This window comes from Elgaria multicarinata, chromosome 6, assembly GCF_023053635.1.
Source record: "Elgaria multicarinata webbii isolate HBS135686 ecotype San Diego chromosome 6, rElgMul1.1.pri, whole genome shotgun sequence".
NCBI classification, from domain to species: Eukaryota; Metazoa; Chordata; class Lepidosauria; order Squamata; family Anguidae; genus Elgaria; species Elgaria multicarinata.
Genome location: NC_086176.1, coordinates 74,605,139 through 74,626,747, shown reverse-complemented (window position 1 = coordinate 74,626,747; position 21,609 = coordinate 74,605,139). Strand labels below are relative to the sequence as shown.

At 39.2% G+C, this 21,609-nt stretch overlaps 1 protein-coding gene across 1 annotated transcript in view; it reads right to left on the bottom strand.

The window, feature by feature from the left end:
- Positions 1-1,905: 1,905 nt before the first annotated feature.
- Positions 1,906-21,609, bottom strand: part of KIAA0825 (KIAA0825 ortholog) — a 247,300-nt gene continuing 227,596 nt past the window's right edge. Inside the window, exon 20 of the mRNA XM_063129596.1 lies at positions 1,906-2,400. Within this exon, the coding sequence (XP_062985666.1) occupies positions 2,289-2,400 (112 nt within the window). The 3' untranslated portion in view covers positions 1,906-2,288. The remainder of the gene's footprint in view (positions 2,401-21,609) is intronic.

Here is a 21,609-nt window from a genome sequence, read left to right as displayed (position 1 = left end):
AATTGAAAGGAACAGGCCCATACTTGGCCATGGACTGCTGAGAGGGTGGAGCAATGAATTAAAGAACATCCAGTTGCAATCCGGAGTAGTTCTAGAATCAATAGCTTTGTTGCCCATGGAGCCATATAAAATGGCCTTGGAAGGAAATAGATCATATAACGTTTGCAGGGACAGTAGGTATTAAAGGTAAGTATATGTATTTGTTCATCACCTTTGACATGTTTCCTCCCACTTCCTGAGTTATATTTAAAAATGTTATCAAGCAACTGCTGTTCTTATTATTTGCATCGCATTATCTTCAATGGTACCAAGTACTGAAATTATGTACAAGCACATATCTGAACATAAGCTTCACCAGTTTCAAGAGGAAATGTGACAAAGGAATGGAAGATATAAAATGTGGTATATATAGCATTACCTGAACAAGGGGAGCACATAATTACAGTTTATTTAATAGGTGACAGATAAGTTCAGGGTGGGGGGCATCCAGATGATGTCATTTTCCATTTGTAACTCTCCTGTATTTCCTCACTACTTGTTCTGTCATTTTTCTTCCCACACAAATATGTTAAGGAGGAGAAGACGGAATAGCTGCACAATGTCTTTTGATTGGTAGCACTAAAAAACACTTCCAACATCCATCTGCAAGCACAACACAGATCTTCATTATGCTTAGAGATGAAGTCTCTTCCTTAATTTCTGTGGTGATTACTCACCAATAAGTATAGAGAGGGCTTTGCTTGAATAAGATGTGGGTGCTCTTGTGTGACAGGCTTCTTCCCAAAAGATTCACAGCCTCTAGGATTCTAATGCAAACATTCCACCTCATGCACCATTGTAAATATTTGTACTAATGAAGGTAATTGAGAAGTCAAGGCATAAGAGAGGGAAGTTCAGAGGAGGAAATTGGCATCCTCTGCAATCCTCTGGATGTTTTTATACAAAGGTCAATGCAAGAGGTTTGGCTAGAAACAGGAATCCCCTGCAGCCCCAGAGATACTGACATTTTTAATATTAATAAAAAGGTGAATTGTGGTTGTTTTTATCCCTTTCATACTATTCTCTGGTTACTTCTTTCTGTAGAAATACACTCTATTATCTACAATGTATGAATGTAAATATAAAGCTCAATGTTTTTGCTGCTTAGGCTGCAGGTACTAAGTAAGTCAGGCAGTTCTATTCATCCATCACTTACTTTTATAAACTTGCACTGCTGCTATATGCAGACCAGACTGTTAGGATTTCTAGAGAAAATACTAGAATAATTGCATTCAGATAAGAAAAGCAGAACAAGCTCTCAATATCTGTACTGTTTGGAAATGCAAAGTGTAGTAGTAGTGTTAGAGTAAAGCAGTTTTTGCTTCCTTAGGACAAGTACTAAGAATAAGCTTGGGAAAAGAAAAATTGTCCTTAAATGCTTGTGTTTTAATGCTCAAGTAACAGTAGACAGAGAGCTCCATCACACCTACTCCCCCCGCCCACCCCCCGCTTTGAGTCCGCGGTTTCCCCCGACGTTTCCTTAGTGAGTCTAGTGCTGGGCACTTTCCCATCTGTATGTTACGCTATTTTAGCTCATGTATCTTTTCACACACAATGCTTTCCCTTAAGATCATATTAAACAATATAAGTGAAGAGAAAGAATTACAGTTAGTTTTTGGAGAAGTTTGTGGTCAATGTTGGCATGGTAATGGGAAGCCGACAGTGTTCTGGTTCAGTGGGGCTTTCTCCAAGGGAAGTGTGTGCAGGATTGTAATCTTCATATGGAAGCTCAATAAACTGGTCAGCTACTAAAGCTGCCAAATTGTGTTTGATACTAAAATGTGTTTTAGATTTTGCAAAACATGTAGCCTTTAAGGATTGTGTTTCCATTATACTAATGTGTGAAACTGTACTCCAAGGTGCACAGACACTTTTGATATTTTTATTCAAACTGTGGATATTCACACATAATTCTGTATTGGACACAAGCTTCTAGTTCTCAGTGTGTTTCAAGATAACTAGGCATTTACTGGTAATCTTAATACTTTGATCTTTAAAATTTACTTAATTATGTTAATTAAAAAATACTTTTAATTTTCTCCTACTGCTTACAAAGAAAAATAACTATATAAAGATAAACAAGACAAAAGTTACAAAATATAGTGCCTAACTGTTCCCTAGAAAAGCAACCAACAAAACAAAACTTCACAGAACTTCCTTGGAATGCCATCAATTCTTAAGGTTCCTTGTTTTAATTCTATGATTTTAAGAATGTTTTAATAAAAAAAATTCTCTAGTCAAGTTCTCTGTTATACTTTAACTTCTGAGGCAGGAGAGGCTGGTGTGAGATACAGTTGTTTTAAGTGCTCCAGCATCACCTTTTCCTTCTCTTCCAGAACATCTTCCTCTTTCATCTCCCATCTGAAATTAAAAAAACACACCAATCAAGTATTTCTTCAAATTAACCCATGTTTTCAGCTTGTATGATTGCTATATATGTATGTTGGCCAAAGTTATTAACTAATGTTACTGTATTTGGTAGAAACGTTTATTATTCTTAATAACGTAAGATATTTTCCCACACATTTTTGTATGTCTGATTTATTATTATTTAAGTATTTATAAGTCCCAGGCCAAAAGGCACTGAATGATCCATCTGTAAAACGTTTTTCAGTAGAATGATTGCTATCTCAAATTTTCCAATCATGTTCCACATTTAGCACCTCTGTCCACCTTCCCCATCTGAAGTTCTTCAATAGCTCAGATGGATACCACCTGAAAACTCAGAGGAATGGAACATAATAGACCAGATTTGGTCCCTTTATGATTCAATGCCTGATTCCTCTCAACAGATTGGGAACTCAGAATCCTTGGGTTGATCTTTTTTTTGGGGGGGGGGGGTAGCATATGGAACTTGTTTTACACCAGAAAGCATGGAATTAGGGACAACAGCTAGTTTGCCAATGTCTTCTGCTTACTTTCCTGGCTACAAAAAATTGGTTCCAGAGTAAATTAGATGCACTTAGATTTTATTGAATTCAATGGGGGATATCCAATATTCTGCAAACAGACTTTTGCCTAAATGATGAGACTCTGCTTTGCTTTCCCTGCACCCCCATCCTACAAATCTGCTCCAGAGGGTCTGCAAAGCCCTTGGAGCGGACTGGGGCAGCACGCAGGGGGCTGCAGGGGAAGCCGGAATCTGCCCCACTGGCAGATAGACACAGTTCAATACACCCCAATGGGACTTAAGTTGGGCATATCTAATTTTTCACACTGATTTCAAAGGGACCTAAGTGTGACTAATTTATTCTGGATTTAACCCATCATGAGAATAACATCAAAGCAATGTTCTTAGCTTCTTTGATAGCCACGTCTTAGGTGATTGCCTAGAGCAGGACATAACACGATCCACCACCATTGCCACTGTTACTGTTTTTTTCCTTACTGCTATGGGCAGGCCTAATACCTGGCTTACTTTTTAATGTTATTGTCAGTTGCTGCTTGCTTCCAGTTGGGTGTCTGTGTTTTTTATTTTATATACAAATGCATTCTTAAAATTGTGCATGTACACTTATGCTCAAAAATATTTTAAAAATGCTACCCAGTATTGGTTGTGTACTGTTGGGAAAATAGGCAGGACAGCAGTGCCAGACGAATTTCTACCACAGTAAATATGATATAGTTCTTGGCTTCCATAGTGACCACACTGGCCCTGGTTTTCTTTGAGCTCTGTGATAATGGCAAAAATACTTCTTAGTACAATTTCCTGATGAAAAATTCACGGCCTTTTGATATCCAGGTGAAGAACTGAAACCCGAAAGACTGAATTTGCAGTATTTGTCTTTTCCACAGTGTGGTATTCTATTCCATTCTCATAAAGTTCTAATATTTTTGTTGCTTTTATGCCTGTGTTGTCAATCCACCTGTTTAATAGAAAAGGTTATCCTACTTGGAGCTGACATAATAAGGATAACATATTGCCTGCTCTTAAAGTTTTCTGTTTGTCCTGAAGCTTTTAGGTCAAATTCTGTCAGCAGTTAATTATAATAATTTATATTCTGCTCTTCTACTAAGAGTAACCAGAGCATACAGCATAATCATATGGGGTGATGATGGGGAGAATAGCTGTCTAAATAAAAATCTTTGCTGTGATACTCTCTTGTGACATTTGCAAATCCATTGTGTCAATAAAGTAACATCAGAAATGCCCTTTACACTATATGGTTTCAATGTAATTTTGAATAATAAACATTCACCATCTATTGGTCTTTCTTCATTTATAGTTCCTGCTTATATTCCTGGTCACCGTATGGTCATGGGCAAATAATTATCTCCCACCCTAACATCCCTCACAGAGTTATTGTGAGGCTAAATTTATTTATTTAAAGTATTTTTATACAGCCTTTTGAGGCAAAGCCTCCTCAATGCAGTTTGCAAGATAAATTTTTAAAATATAAAATACAATTAATTGGTTAATTAACATCAACATAAAACATTCAAAATAAACACAATAGTAAAAATGAATAGAAAATGAGCATCTATTCATTTAAAAGCAGACTGGAACATCCAGGTGTTGTATCCAAAGAGAAGCAGAGTAAAAAACATAAACCCTTTATTTAAAAGTATCCATAGCATGGGTAGCAACATGAGCAGCAAGCCTGGCTAAGCCTCCCAATTACTATTTCCAATTTCCTTTTATAGACTGCCACCCTTCAGCTGGGTATAATCTCAGCTCTCCTAAAGATACAATGGCTATACAATCACCACACCAGGTCTTAAAGGCCTGTTTAAGAACAATCAAGGAGAGAGCCACATGTAAATCCTGTAAGAATGGGGCCAGCACAGAATCTATTAGGTTGCCTGCCTAATAGATCATATTGGCGGTGATGTGAGCAGGAACTCTACAGCTTATTTTAGGACCTGAGCAGGTTCATACAGGGGCTATACAGAATTCCTTGGAGAGAACAGGATACAAATGTTTACAAAATGTTTACGAATACAAAGGAAATATTCCAAACAACCAACAAATGCAAATAAGATCTCTGAGATATCATCGAGACAAGCACCCAGCAGCATGGCCAGCTAAGTACCTTACTGAACATTTATATGCTTCAAAGTTGTCCTGTGGCAAAGTTATCCTTTATTGACTATAATTAATGAAAAGTAAGCACCATCACTATCTTGAAAGTTACTATTCTGAACATACTGAAGGAACCTGTGTGGAAACTGTTCCATGGGAGGCACACCGTGTCTGGCATGATTGAAAAGTGTATCACAGAACTGCAACTCGCAGTAGCTATTACTTGATAATTGCAGCCATTCATGAAGGAATAGTCACATTTCTTATTTGCCACTTTTAAAAGTAAAAGATCCAAATGATCTAACGAACTAAAAACTTCACCATGAATAATACAGAGTAAAAATTAATAGGTTTTTTTTTTTAAAAAATGATCAAAACCGTAATTTGCTTTCAAAATTTCAGTTATAAATATATATATATATACACACACACACACACACACACACACACACACACCTGGTTTAACACAAAACCTGAATTTATCAAACTGAATCCTTGACCCTTTCTGAAACAAGTAGCCCTTTGCCTTGATCCAGCATGGGAAATCTGTGTGTTTAAACAGGCCTTTACATGCACCACAAATTTGGATCCAAATCCACATTCAAATGCTGATCCAGGACATCTTAAACGAGTTTGAAATAGCTTTTAACGTAGATGCCAATGTGCACTCTCATCTCAGGCCACTAATTGTTATATGCAAATTAGAGCAGGATTGGCTACCGAGTTAGTATTTGTTTAAAAATGCATGGGGAAAATGACTGCCTTTTTGAGATCAGACATGATAAATATGGCACAACAGGTTGCATATTATGCTTCATATTATGAACTCAACATATGCCTGGAAATGACAAGTCATCACAAATATTTGACGTCAGCTGCAAGAGATGCCATATTGCATATCACTGACCAAGTCAATCTGGATCATCTCTATGATTCCACTTTTAAAAAAAACTGATCTGCCTAGTAGAATCATAGAGTTGGAAGGGACCTACAAGACCCTAAAGCATCCCTAACAGATGGTTGTCCAGCTGCACCTTGAAGGCCTCTAGTGTGGGAGAGCCCACAACCTTCCTAGGTAACTGGTTCCATTGTCGTACTGCTCTAACGGTCAGGAAGTTTTTCCTGATGTCCAGCTGGAATCTAGCTTCCTTTAACTTGAGCCCGTTATTCCGTGTCCTGCACTCTGGGAGGATCGAGAAGAGATCCTGGCCCTCCTCTGTGTGACAACCTTTTAAGTATTTGAAGAGTGCTATCATGTCTCCCCCCCAATCTTCTCTTCTCCATGCTAAACATGCCCAGTTCTTTCAGTCTCTCTTCATAGGGCTTTGTTTCCAGACCCCTGATCATCCTGGTTGCCCTCCTCTGGACATGCTCCAGCTTGTCTGCGTCCTTCTTGAATTGTGGAGCCTAGAACTGGACGCAGTACTCTAGATGAGGCCTAACCAGGGCCGAATAGAGAGGAACCAGTACCTCACGTGATTTGGAAGCTATACTTCTATTAATGCAGCCCAAAATAGCATTTGCCTTTCTTGCAGCCATATCTCACTGTTGGCTCATATTCAGCTTGTCCACAGCATTCCCACAGTCCACAAGGGAGGTTACCCAATCAAAAAATGAGATCAAATTAGTCTGACAGGATTTGTTCCTGACAAATCCATGTTGGCTTCTAGTAATCACTGCATTGATTTCAAGGTGTTTGCAGATTGTCTTCTTTATAATCTGCTCCAGAATTTTTACAGGGATGGATGTCAGACTGACTGGTCTGCAGTTCCCAGGTTCCTCCTTTTTGCCCTTTTTGAAGATAGGGACAACGTTAGCCCTCCAGTCGTCCGGCACCTCACCCGTCTTCCATGATTTTGCAAAGATAACAGACAAAGGTTCTGAGAGTTCTTCTGCTAGCTCCTTCATTACTCTAGGATGCAGTTCATCGGGCCCTGGAGATTTGAACTCATTCAAGGAAATTAGGTGTTCTTTGACCATTTCTTTATCAATCTCAAACTGCAATCCTGCCCCCTCAACTTCTGCTTCACTTTTTCCAGGGGGGTCATAGACCCACTTTTGGGAGAAGACTGAGGCAAAGTAGGAATTGAGCACTTCAGCCTTTTCTTTGTCATCTGTTATCAATTTGCCATCCTCATTAAGCAGTTGAACCACCATTTCTTTCCTCTGTCTTTTACTACTCACGTATCTGAAGAAAGCCTTTTTATTGTTTTTAGCATCCCTCGCTAATCTCAGCTCACTCTCAGCTTTAGCCTTCCTGACGCCATTTCAGCACTTCTGTGCCACCTGTCTGTACTCTTCTTTTGTAGCCTGGCCTTCCTTCCAATTCCTATATGTATCCTTTTTTGTTTTCAGGTCGTCACTAAGCTTTTTGTGGAGCCACATTGGTTTCCCCTGTTGTCTTCTATCTTTTCTCCTTGTTGGAATTGTTTGTAACTGTGCCTTTAAAATTTCCTTTTTTAAATACTCCCACCCATCCTGCACTCCTTTTCTCATTAGGCTCACTTGCCACGGGACCTTACTTATTATAGTTCTGAGTTTATTAAAATCACCTTTCCTAAAATCCAGAGTACGTGTATGGCTACACTCAGCTTTTGTCTCCTTTATAATCAAGAATTCAAGTATGACGTGATCACTTTCCCCCAGAGTTCCCTTAACTGCCACTTTATCCACTAAGTCATCCCTATTGGTCAATATCATTGACCAATTGCCGATCCTCTAGTTCCTTCCTCCACTTTCTGTAGGAGAAAGTTATCACCCACACATGTCAGGAATTTTTTGGAAGGGACGCTTTTGGCAGTATTTGGCCATAGCTAGACCTAAGGTTTATCCCTGGATCGTCCAGGGGTCAAACCTGTTCATCTAGGTGACACACAGGGGATCCAGTGCTCAGGCAGGGGTGAACCCTGGATGGTCCCAGGATAAACCTTAGGTCTAGCTGTGGCCTTTGTCTCCCAACAGATATCAGGGTAATTGAAGTCCCCCATCACTACTACATCACACTTCCTTGAAACACTGGCAATTTGTTTCTCAAAAGTTTTGTCCTCCTCTTCTCCTTGATTGGGTGGTCGGTAGTAGACTCCGATTATCATGTTCTTTTTATTCCTTGCCCCATTTATTTTAATCCAGATGCTCTCGATGGGGCTCCCAGTCTGATCCGCCTGTATTTCTGTGCAGGTATAGGTATTTTTAACATATAGTGCAACTCCGCTTCCCTTTCTATTTCTTCTGTTCTTTTTGAACAAGTTATATCCTTCAATTGCTATATTCCAGTCATGGGAGTCATCCCACCAAGTTTCAGTTATACCTATCAGTTCGTATTTGCCTTCATGTAATAAAAGTTCAAGTTCGTTCTGTTTGTTTCCCATACTCTCGGCATTAGTATATAGACATCGAAGACCATGTTTTTTATAGTCTGGTTTTGTTCCTACATTGTTGCGGACACTATTTTGGGGCACTATTGGAACTGTTCTCTGTACTGTGGTGCATGGGCCTTCATCCATTGTTGCCTCGAAGTTTACGTCTCCCGCCCCCGTAAGATTCAGTTTAAAGCTCTCCTTATCAAGTTCTTCATGCTGTGGCCGAACACATTCTTTCCAGCCCTTGTGAGGTGCAACCCATCCCTTGCCAGCAGTCCATCTTCCAAGTAGCGTAGCCCATGGTCCCAGAATCCAAAATTCACCTTCATAGCCAGCCATTCATCCGGAGTATTTTTCTTTCCCTTTCTAAACCTCTTCCAAGAACTGGGAGGATGGATGAGAAAACTACCTAGGCCCCAAAGTTCTTCAGTTTCCTTCCCAGAGCTTCAAAGTCTGAAATGATTTCTTCGTAGCTCTGCTTGGCGACATCATTTGTTCCCACATGGATGAGAAGAAAGGGGTATGTGTCCGTGGGCTTTATGAGCTTCGGTAACCCTTCAGTCACATCTCTAATCTGTGCTCCAGGGAGACAGCACACCTGGCGAGTCCATGGGTCTTCACGACATATTTGGGTTTCAATCCCACGCAACAGGGAGTCTCCCATAACGACTACTCTTCTCTTCTTCTTGGTTGACCTACCTTCTGCCTCTTGTTCACTGTTGCACTGTGTCTCCTGTACTTCCTCTGCAAATTGTCCTTCAGTCTCATCCTCCAGTAGCTGAAAGCGCTTGCTTAACTCTAATGGTTCCACCGGTGCAGAATGGCTTCTAGTTCTTCTGCTCCTAACTGTCACTCTTTTCCAGGGAGTTTCCTCTTCATTGGCTTTCCTCCCCTCAGCATACTCTACTTCTGCTTCAGCTGGCTGTTGCTCTTCAATCTCATGTGCTTCTTGTTGCTGTTGCAGTTCCACCGTTTGGTCTAAGAACTCCTCGTCTCCTCTTATTCCTTGGAGGGTGGACATTCGCCGCTCAAGTCCTCTCACTTTTTCTTCCAAAAGTGCCACCAGCTTGCACTTGTTGCAGGTGTACACCATGTTGAGCTCAGGCAGAAACACAAACATTGCACACCCTTTGCAGGTCACCACCTCTAGGGACTCCTTTCCATCCATATTATCTATTTCTGCTTTGTTTTTCCCTTTCTGATTATTGCGGAATTGCCTTTGCTTTGTCCTGTCCTCTCTGAAGGTGCACAACTATATGAGTAGGTCTTAAGAGAAAAGAAGATTTTTTTGGTGGGTTTTTGTGTGTGTGTTTTTTGGGTTTTTTTTTCTTTTTATGTTTTTGGTTTTTTTCCCTTTTTTCTCTTTTTCGTAGAGGCCCCCCCTTGACCTCCCCTGCCGAACTCCCCCTGTCAAACCCATTTGCTCTTCCTGTTAGCTCGCTCTCTGGGAACTGGCTTACTTTTCTAGCTTCAACTTCAGCTGGGCCAGCTACTCTTCCCTGCTTCTGCTCAGCTCCAAGTCAGGAAGCAGAAGTAGCTACCATACTTTGCTTACCTCATCATTATGGCTCAGTCTAGAAAGGAAGATCTGAAAATGGGGGAAGGATTTCATGCATAAATTATATTGCTATTTTAAAAATTCGTTTATTTATTTTTGCAAATGATTACCCAACAACAACCTCCCCACCACCACCACAAATACAACTCAGACCAGATTTTTTTGGGAACTTTGCAAACAACTCTGATTTGCAACCATGTTTTACATGTTTACTCCCTACACTTGCCCCAATCTTGCCTCCTCTCAATCCACTACTGAACTGTGAAATGACAGCTGCACCAACACAGTTGCACTAGTCCAGTTACACTATTCTCTTTGCCTGTCACTGATGCAGTTACACTACCAGTTTAATATGTAGTACTAATATAGCATCTCACCACACATATACTTACAATATTCCTGTGAGGTCCAAGTGAAATATTAAAATAAAATATGGGAATAAAACACAGATGTATCCTTTTTGTGTATGTCTGTATTTGCCTTTAAACTATTGCAGGAGGGGGTGATTTTCAGTGGCAGAAAGGTGTGCTTAAGAACATAAGAATGACACTAGAGGTGGCACATAGCCGGCAGGTCTAATAGCCATCAATAGCCTTCTCCTTGAAGTTGTTCAATACCCTTGTAAGGCCATCACTACATCTTATGGAAGCGATTTCCATAGTTTAACTGTGCACTATGTGAAGAAGTGCTTTCTTTTATCTGTTTTTGCACTTGCTTACATTGAACCACATTTACCAGTTTGATGCCCATTCTCCCAGTCTGGAGAGATCCTTTCTGAGCTGCTTGCAATCCAATTTTGTTTTAACCACCCTAAATAAATTTGTTGTCATCAGCAAACTTGGCCACTTCACTGCTCACCCCTAACCCCAGATCATTTATGAATAAGGTGAAAAGTACTGTTCGCAGTACAGACCCCACTGTTTACATTCCTTCATTGGGAGAATTTATCATTTATTCCTACTCTCTGCTTTCTGTTCTTTATCAGTTACTAATCCATAAGAGGGTTTACTCAGGTGTCTCTGTGAGGGACTTTGTCAAAAGCCTTCTGGAAGCTTAACCCCTTCCCACATGCCACATTTCTACTGCACATCTGTTCCAAGGTCATTCACTTCCCCCTAGTGAGACTGGGGGAGTGAGTGAAACATAACAGCAGCAAATGAGAAAATAGTTAAGGCACACAGACATATATTAGTGCTTCGCCACTCCAAATCTCCCCTTCCCAAAACAGCTTTTTTTCCTAACAAAAGTGGCCATCCAAGTCATTGTTTGTTTACTGCTTTTCTGTCACTGTACAAAAGTTGGTTTATTATTTATTTGTTTTAAATAATGTATAAACCACCTAAAATTTTCTAAGCATAGAACAGAGATTAAACAGTCTCTGCTTGCAATCTAATATACATGATACAAAAGGAAAAGCACTTGTGGCGGGAAGAGGCAAATATAATCCATATTTTCTCAGCCACAGCCTTGCCTCCTGCAATATGGATGTAATAATGATGAACTTTATCTGCACACATTGTCAAGATATTTTTAAATGTTTATGAACTCAGAAAAAATATATTAACAAGAATTAGAAAGATTACAAACTCCTGTTTTTGCTGCTACCTCTTGTGTTTTGGTAGACACACTGCTGCCCAAACCCAGCTACAGTAAACTCCTGGATTTCTAAATTGTTTTTTTTTAAATGAGACTTCCTAATAGGGAAGCCCCCCAAAAGGCTTAACATACCCAGAAGGGTTAACCATTGGGTGTGTTAACCACTGCTCTGACTTCATTGGGTAAAAATGCAAAAAGGTGGGAGTAGGCTACTTTTTCCCAAAATAAAGAGTCAGAATAGTGGCTGTACATTTGCCTCATATCTCAGGGTCTATCTGTGCTAGAGACTTGCATTAGAAAGAAAGAAAGAAAGAAAGAAAGAAAGAAAGAAAGAAAGAAAGAAAGAAAGAAATCTGGAGATATGGCTCACCCCCCAGGAGGTCTATTGCCCCCTCATTGCATCTTCTTATAGTTGGCAATGAGCATAGGATCCAATTTGCAATGGCTGTCCTCTTAATGTAACAGTTAGCCATCTCTCCCTTTCCATTATTTTCTCTTTCAGCACTTCCCAGCCTTTGTGGGTGACAGTATAGGGTTTCAAGGTGCTTTCACATACCAACATTAACAGCTCAATCCTCTGCATGTTTAGAGTGGGTGGGTGGGGGTGGGGGTGTTGCTAAACCACAAAAAGCAAGTGTACATAAGATCATTCTCTCTCGGGGGGGGGTCCAAATTGCAGTTGGCCAATGGAGTCAGCCTTACTATAACATGTATTTTCAAACTTAGGTCAGTATTATTATTCCCATACTGCATGGGAAGCTAGGTGTCAGGGACACACTATCTTAACTAAGGATGAGTTCATAGTTCAGGTGAGATTTGAATTAAGACACTCTGGTTCCTAGCTTTACCTGGAAGCAGGTTTCACTGAAATTAAACACACATAAGATTGGGCTGTTGGGCACTATGCTACACCAACTCTACACCAGTTCAAAATCAGAACTCACACTGGTACAACAGCTATTGTACCAAATTCTATGTACAGTTAGTCAATTTCAGCCACCATAGAGGTTAAGCTAATCTACTATAGCACATTCTGAATCTTAGTTGAAAAAATCAACACTGTGAACTCTCAAGTAAACACTGAAGTCTCTTTTCCATGCTCAGATTTTCCAATAATTACCATGAGGGGCATTGCTAGGCACTTAAAATATTGAGCGCCTAGGCACACAGGACACAAATCAGCATACAATTTGCATATGTTAATTTATATCTATATGCAAATTTACACATAATTACTAAGATTTATTTAAATTTCACAAAGGCAAAGCCAGATAATTAATTTCTCATCCAAATCGTCAAAAATTAAATAAATTCATTCATTTGCACCACACCCAAGTTCATCCCAAATCAGTAGTTCCTGTTCAATTATAATTAATTTGCAAAGTCTCGTGTCTCATCCCCCTTTCTCTCTCTCCTTTTCCCTCTATCCTTTCTGTAGGAAAATTGCCCCTACCCCATGCCATTAAGCGTAAAAGACAGAACTGCGGGCCACGGACCTATGGGCCCAGGCTAGTAACGGCCTTGATTACCATCCTGTCCATTTATTTGACATTGCTGCCACACTGCAATGTCAAATAAAATATTGAGGTTTTTATGTATCACTATTCTAGCTGTTTGCTTCTTGCTTTTCTTTATACTATGATTAGTATAATCACCTGACCATGTTAACAATACATGTCATTATGTCTGCCACTGTCCCACATGAACTATCCTAAACTCAATGGTTGGCTACTTTGTCTGTGCCCTGCTGTATCACACTGAACTAATCCAAGAAAGAGTTTTGTAGCCTTAATTTGAATTTATCTCAGATATTTTGAGCACCACATAGTTAATCTGATTGATTCATTTTAATTAATGTGATTTGATGCTGTTTTTAAGAGTAACTTCTCAGAGAGAATGCAACTAAAAGAGCTAAGAAAAAACATTTTAAATACTGAATTTTGGCTGATAACATGAAGAGGTATGTGCTGAAATGTATTGCTAGTTGATACGAAAGATACTTTTTATATGAAAATCAGTTTTTTGTATTAAAGATAGCCACATATCCAGAAAGTGAGTTCCATATGCAGAAACAGCCTTCCATGCATATTGACTGTGTGAATCTGGATGTCTATATCCATCTGAGCCTGATTAAACTGGCTGGATGCATCTTTTGATGCCAATAGGGATGTGCATCTGCATTCAGGGCCACCAATTGTTATGCATGACTAGCTGCCCGTGACTAGAACTGGATTAGGGCCAATTACCTTTCAGTGTCCTTTACTGAATTATAGCTCTTATGCGGATATTGGTCCCCAAGACCAAGTTTGGACTGTTCCCCACCACCACACACACACACACACACACACACACACAAACATTAAAATGCACATTATTTTGAGGCCAGTTTTGCCAATACATACAGATAAATGAAGTACTGAAAGCTTAAGAAGTGTGACTTGCTTGATCCTTACAAATGATTGCATTATTATGATTGCAGCAAATAATTATTAATGTTACCAAATAGATTTTTAAAAGGTCTCTGTGTTCAAATATAACATAGGATTCCAAATTTATAACTCTAGAAATGTCCACAACAGAGCATGCCTTTATTAGCAGATCCAAAATGCATAACCATTATTTTGGCAGTAGCAGCTGGCAAAAATTTGTTGATGTACCACTTCAAGTAATGTGAATGAATTCATTTTAAAATCCTGGCTCCATCCATTGAACAGCCATCTTTCAACCTGCGTCATTTCAAATTAACAACAATGTGGCTTTCAGAGAAGTCTTTTAAACCTATATCTGGCACAGACTTTATTTAGGATTAAATTACAATTTCCAAAGATTAAATTAAATTAAATCTGCTGTCCAAATTGGTACTAGAAATGCTTGGACCAAGTCATGGTGCCATTACTGAATATTTTGTTTATGACTAGCATAGCCATCATGTGTTTGTGGTATGAAAATTTAGCACAGACAACTTTATATCCATCACAATTGTTATAATTAATTTTGACATGAACCGTGATAGTTAAGCATTTTGAAAGCCCATTAATTTAAACAAGAGAGATTTAAGGATGTGCTTAACTCTCCCATTGATATTATTGGGAATTAAATAAACGTAACTTTGTCAGGATCATATTCTATGCATTTACTATAAACTACCAGTATCTTATAAGCATTGCAAAACACCGGGAGCTGGGGGGACACCTTGTAAGGCCATGTCAAGGATGAAGACTGGTTCTGGAAAAAACAAACAGGCAACCAATACAGGCCATGTTCACAAAATGAGTTAAGCAGAGCTGATTCTTACCTGTATTGCTGTTTTTGAGAGGTACTCAGTATAGTCACATATGTATGCATATGTGCAGGCTACAGCATTGAGCTTTTCAGAACTCTTACCCTTAAGGACCACTCCTTCCCCTTCCCATGAAAGAGGTGCTTTCACCACTCATGCATTTTTTCAGGGTGGGGCAGTACCATCCTATTCCATGCTCACTGAACCAGCCTGGAGCTGCAGTATAGAGATCAAGTTCTACAGTTATTTATTTATTACATTTATATACAGTATCACCCATTAGCTGAAGCTCTCTGGAGGGCAGGGATAGAGGGCAGAATCTATATAACCACAAAAAGGACTTTATGAAGGACTATATGAAGAACAATGGCTACAAATTAGCAACACCATTTTCTTCTTTCTAGCCTCTACACAAACCCATATATGGGAAATTAGCAAATGTACCTACCTAGAGATTGGCGAACAAATAACTGAAGGAGAAAGTTCTGCAATTGGGTGGTTTGAACTAAGATGAGAGTTTATCACACAATGATAAACAAACATAGATGCTAAGGGCCATGAAGCTCCTCAAGGACAAAAACTCGTCAGGCCACTGCTATAGAAGGTCCTTGCCTCTTAGTAGAGAATGATCGAAGCGTAAATGGGCAAGGTGATTTTGAAAGTAATTCAAATAAACCTACAGAGCGTCATCGGACAAGCATTTTATTGCAGGCTTGTTACTGGCCACTCACGATTTTTCGTGAGTCTTTTTGACAATAACATCTGTCTCCAAGCACACCTCCCACTCTTTTCCTCAGTTTTAGAGTGATAAAAAACAGTTAAAATCTGAGTCTTCTGAGGTTGTGCTATAAATTACCCACTAGAGGGTGGTGTCCCCATTGAAATCCATTGAAATCTACAGGCCATGTGGTCGCTGGTCTTGGTGAAAAGTACTCGTTTTGAAAGCGGAAGAAAACCAGCAAGAAAGCCCACGGTAAGGGAACGTGATTTCCCATGATTTCCCCCCTGTCTGATGAGCCCCATAGTCTGGGATAACAATTTGGAATGCCTTAGTAAGGATTCTGGAAGAAACTCCTGAAGTATGCAAACCTTAAAAATTAGCTTCCCTTTAATTCTAGGAATATGAAAGGAATGCTCCTGTCAAAAATAAAATGATATATAATCCACTGTATCGTGATACAGTAAAAAATAAAGTAAACGTTCCCAATTCATAAAAACTGCACTCCAGAAAAAAATCTCAGAGAATTTTTTTCAAGCAAGACCGTTGGGTCCTCTTCTCCCCCTGGAATTGCATTAAATTAAGTACTGAATCATATTGATATGATTCAACCAAATGGGAGCTTTGAAGGATAAAAACATGAAGGGGCAGATGTTCGTCTGGCTTGAATGGCCTTCTAATGTACCAAACCAGCATTAAGTCCATTGGGTGACTGGCATTTTCAATGCAGATTAAGCGCCAAACAAATTTTTGGCACATTCCCCTCTCTTGTCTCCTTCTCTCCAAAGTTTGCTTGCCTCCCTACATGTCTATTACTTATTTTGGTGTAGGCAGGACTAAGGAGAAGCCCCATTTTCAATGCCCTCCCATTTTAATTCTATCTCTGCTTGTCAGAGGGATTTTGGAATTCTGTGACCTTGGAGGTGACCTGTAGGCATCGTGGCACCAGGTAAAATGTTGGGTGAACCTCTGTTATATTCTTTGTATTCCCTTCTGATCAGTAGATTACTTATGTTCCTGGTTCTTTTAAAGGAGACCATTGGTTTCTTCTGACACCCTGGATTATGCTGGACTACGTGCCAGTGTCTCCTTATGCTTCCTTGCAGATGGTGTTATATAATCACATGTTAAATACAGTTGATTCGGTCTGAAGGTGCTGTGTTCTCTTTTGTTAAAAGTTCTGCCTGTGGCTTTTCCCCTGCCTTTTCGGGGCCTTGTGTGATTACAGCATCGGGATACCCTCTTTCTCTTAGTTTTACAAACAGTGTCTGAGATTCTTTTCGGAAACCTGATGCCTTGGAGCAGTTGCATTTAAGTCTTAGGAACTGTCCATATGGGAGGTTATTTCTTAGAGCGCAGGGGTGGGAGCTATCATAGCTGAAATATCTGGAAATGTCAGTGGGTTTTCTTTTGATGGAGGTAATAACATGTCCTCCCTCCTTCTTTACTGTTAGATCTAAGAAATGAATTTCTCGAGTGTTAAACTGAACGTCAAATTTAATTGTCTCATTCTTAGAATTTACCCACATTATAAATTGTTGTAGGTCCCCCTCATTCCCCGGCCAAATGGGTGAATGGGTGAACCGCCCAGAGAGCTTCAGCTATTGGGCAGTATAAAAATGTAATAAATAAATAAATAAATCATCAATATATCTCAGCCATACCCACAGATGTTTTACATATTGGCCTTCTGATGACCCCCCCCCCCCCCAGTACTCTGCCATATACAAATTGGCCACTTCTGGAATTCTAGGGTTAGTTTTGTATAGAAACCCATATTCACCCTCCATTAGATATCCTAAACTGGAGCCCTCATCCAGGGTGTTTTTTTTTTAATCTCCCTGTCAATAACGGTAATAGGATCATTCTTACATACATTCTTCAGATTTCATAAACAAAATGAATTTAATAATGTATACTATGTTTTTAATTCAGTTTTATGTATTTTATGCTTGTTGTTTCCTGCCTTGATCCAGACGAAGAGGTGGCTAAGAAATAAAATTATTATTATTATTATTATTATTATTATTATTATTATTATTATTATTATCTATTAGTATAGAGGAGGGAGATATTCTGATGACAACGGATGTGAGATACAGCATACATTGGGTAAGAGAATAGAAATACATCCCCTCACCCATTTCCTCCTCTCCCTTGCAGAGATAGTTTGAGCTGTTTTCCCCACTTTCGAGTAACTATTAATGGAAACCTATACATAAATCTGTCCTGGAAAAGAACCATTTCTTCCTCTGTCTGACTTGGCATGTGTACATATACAAGTTTGCATATATAATACATATGCATGAAGACTCACAGTAACATCCTAGTCTAAGGCATTAGACTCACGGACTCACTGTGTCAGGGGTGCATTCCTGCCTGCCTTTTCTCTGCTACATTGCTGCCTAGGTATAAAAGTACTCCAAAGCACACTAATAGTTTTTCTAGAGTCATACCATGAATTGTCACGTGGAATATGTAATGAATCATAAAAACTTGGTCCTACAGAAACAGGTTATCAGTCAGCATAAGCTTTTGGAAGCTATGCTCCCCTTCTGATCATTAAGTTAAAATTTGCTATATAATAATAATAATAATAATAATAATAATAATAATAATAATAATAATAATAATAATAATAGCATTAGTAAGCATTGCTCATAACTAACATTTTCTTATTAAGGGCATAAGGAACGTGACCATGGATCTCCCATTCCAGTAAGTAATGATTAGTAGAAGGACAGCCTTATTCACACAGTTAAGGCCACAGTAGGATATGTATCTTCTTCAGCAAGAGCTAGAATAGCAACCCAGGCTACTTTGGAACTATTGAATTTTGTCACTTTTCCTAGAATGGACTACCAAGCTGGCTAACAAAGGCAGCAACTGATTCATTTTACATTTGTCTTTTGTTCTAATTTTATAACTTAATGGCACAATTTTCTGCTATGTGGTTGTTTGTTTTAATTAGCATTAATCTCTTATAAGCAACAACAGCTGGCAAAAAAAGCAAGCAAAAGTTGAAAAGACAAAAGTATTCAGTGTAAGTAGCTTGCACGATACCATTCTGTACGTTTGAGAACACAGCCATTACACTTATTAGACTTCATGTGTGCTGAGGAACAAGCAGTCTGTGGTAGTGGTTTAGAGGGAGGGGAGGCTTTTCTCTTTTAATTGCTTCTTCTGTAACCTCCTTATTTTCTCAAATTTGCTGGGAGTTCTCTCTTTATGTTGTGGCAGTGAAGCAGACTTCTGACAACACCGTGCTTAGTGTACCTAATCCAGTAATTTTTCAGGTAATTTCCTCACACAAAAGACCCAGCCCACATTTTCAGTCATTTTTGCTAGTCTGTAATTTACTTTTGGCCAACAAATGAACAATTTAGTCACGTCTGTAACAAAAACAAACTAATTTCCCTTTCTATGGTTGATTTTAGCTGTACTATTACAGCATTATCCAATAGTAGATGCATAATTGAACATATTTCACAGATATTTTGTGGAGGGGGAGGGTAAACTGACACAAAATGAAAGGTGCGTCCAAGAAAAATAATAACTTGCATGAAAACACAGTTGCAGGAAAGGTAAATTATAAAGTAAGTGTTTATCTAATCATTTAAAAGACGATAATTACAGCCTGTGCTTCAAAAGGCTTAAGAACTATTAATATTTTAAAATTCAATATATATTTAAATGATTTTTCTATAAACTGTCAATTGATGCTTTTAGAATATTAAAAGTTAAAAATTAAATCTAACTACTGTTAAAACTTTCCCATTATTATTGTCCAATGTGCACAAATGCTCACTAAAATAAGATGTATTTACTACTTTTCCACCTCACAACACACCAGATACTTTTTATTCTGATGTAAAACTTCATACCTTTCTGGAGACCCACCTGCCGCATGCATGTTCCCTGATTACTCATAGCCACTATTTTTGTATACTGCTTTTGTGTATACACAACGCAACAGTTTTAGCTGAGCCAGAAATAAGGCAGCACTAAGTCTAACCATCTAGCCGACACTCATTATCACATCCAGCGCTTAGTCCTGGTTGCTATGTAAAATAACCACCACATGAAAAGTTTTTGTTGTTGTTTTACACAGTGCATATATGCTCACTTTTTGTACCACAGAGAGGTGTAGGAGTGACAGCTAGGAGCTACTGTTGTAAGAATGACATGTGAGTGGGAGGAGCCAGAATGAGAGAGAGGTTCCAGTGCACCTAATTTAGTTCATAGGTCAGCTGCTGAAATCCATACCTATTGGGAGGGTTGGAAAAAGAAAAGCAGACCAAGGAAATCTAGGCAGCAACAATCCAGATAGTGCTGTTGGAGAAACAAAGGAGTTCATAGCAACCACCCATATTTTACAGGAAGAGGGATTAATGAGAGTTAGGCCTGGTTCACACAACCACAGGGCGAAGGAGGGTAAATTATCCATGAAGCAGGGAGGAGTAGGAAAACCTTGATGCATGAGTCCATCACACTACCATTACCCTGTGGAGCGCCGTGGTTTACTTACCCACCTCTGGCCACTGTTTCACCTGCACTGGCTTCCGGGTGCAATTCAAAGTGCTGGTTCAAACCTAGAAAACCTGGAATGGTTTAGAACCAGGGATTTGAAGGACTGCCATCTTCCTATGCAATCCAGCCTAACCACTTCATTTAACATTGGAGGCCCTGCTATGTATCCCATCCACTTTCAGAAGCACAGTTGGTTTTGACACAAGACAGGACCTTTTCTAACATTCTGTTATGACACCAGGTTGTGGAACTCCTTCCCAGGAGAGGTTTGATTGGGTCACTCTCTTTTAAGCTTCAGGTAAGCTTCAAAGACCTTTTTTATTTTGCCTAGCCTTTGGTATATCTCTCCCTGTTTTAGACTGCATTTGTTCATTCTGCTCAAATTGATTTTAATAATCTGAACTGTTTTTACTGCATTTTATGTATTTATTAACCTTACTGTATGCTGCTCTGAGTTTAATTTAGAATGAAAAGCTGGGTATAAAATTTTACATAAATAAATGAATGTGGGAGTCCTAGAGTGCTTGCAGGCATCAACCTGTATTTGTCACATAAGGCTGGCTCTTTAGGCAAGATGCCAGGCCTAGGAGACACACATTCAGATGGGAGAGACCATTGCTCAAAGATGCAGCACATACTTTGAGCAGCCCACCGTGGCTTATTTAAACCACGGTGGATTGCGGTGCATGCTGGCGACCATTTTAAATACTAAACCGCCTATGGGAGACTGCCATGTTTGTCATGTCATCTGAGCCCAGGTGGCAGGTGTTGTTTGAGGGTTAAAGCAACCTCAGATAACATTACAACAGACCATGGCCACCGGCATGCACTGCAACCCACTTAGCCATTGTGGGCTGTGGTGATAGTGTGAGCTGGCCCTTTATTCGCAGTTCACAGATTTAACCCATGACATCTCTAGTTAAGAAGATGAGGTAGCGGGTGATGTGAAAAACTTCTTTCTGAGACCCTGGAGAGCCACCAGATAGACAATACTGGCTAGTTGGACAAATAATCTGACTTGGTATACAGATGTCTATGTTTTTCAACTTTAATGTTAATCCTCATAGTTTGCTCTGTCAGCCACTCACTTGATTGTGAGTGAGCATTTAACAACGTTAAGTTTGTTTTTAATGGACCCCAGAATTGTTGTTTTTAAATGGATACTGTTGTTTTTATACTGTTTTTATGTTTTTTTTAAAAAATTGTATACTTTTAATGTTTACTATTTTTAATTGTTGTAAACCGCCCAGAGAGCTTCGGCTGTGGGGCAGTATATAAATGTAATAAAATAATAAATAAATAAATAAATTGATTGTGAGGATACACCTTCATAGTGAGTAGACAAATTTTGCTATAGATTTTTGATTTGTGTGTTCAAGTACGGAATGGCAAACATAACACTCCAAAAGCTGAAGCACAGTAACTTGAAAGAAACTATGCTTTAACTGCAGTTTTACTGATCAACACTTGTAATAAACTTCGTAAAATAAAATTACACATAGAAAT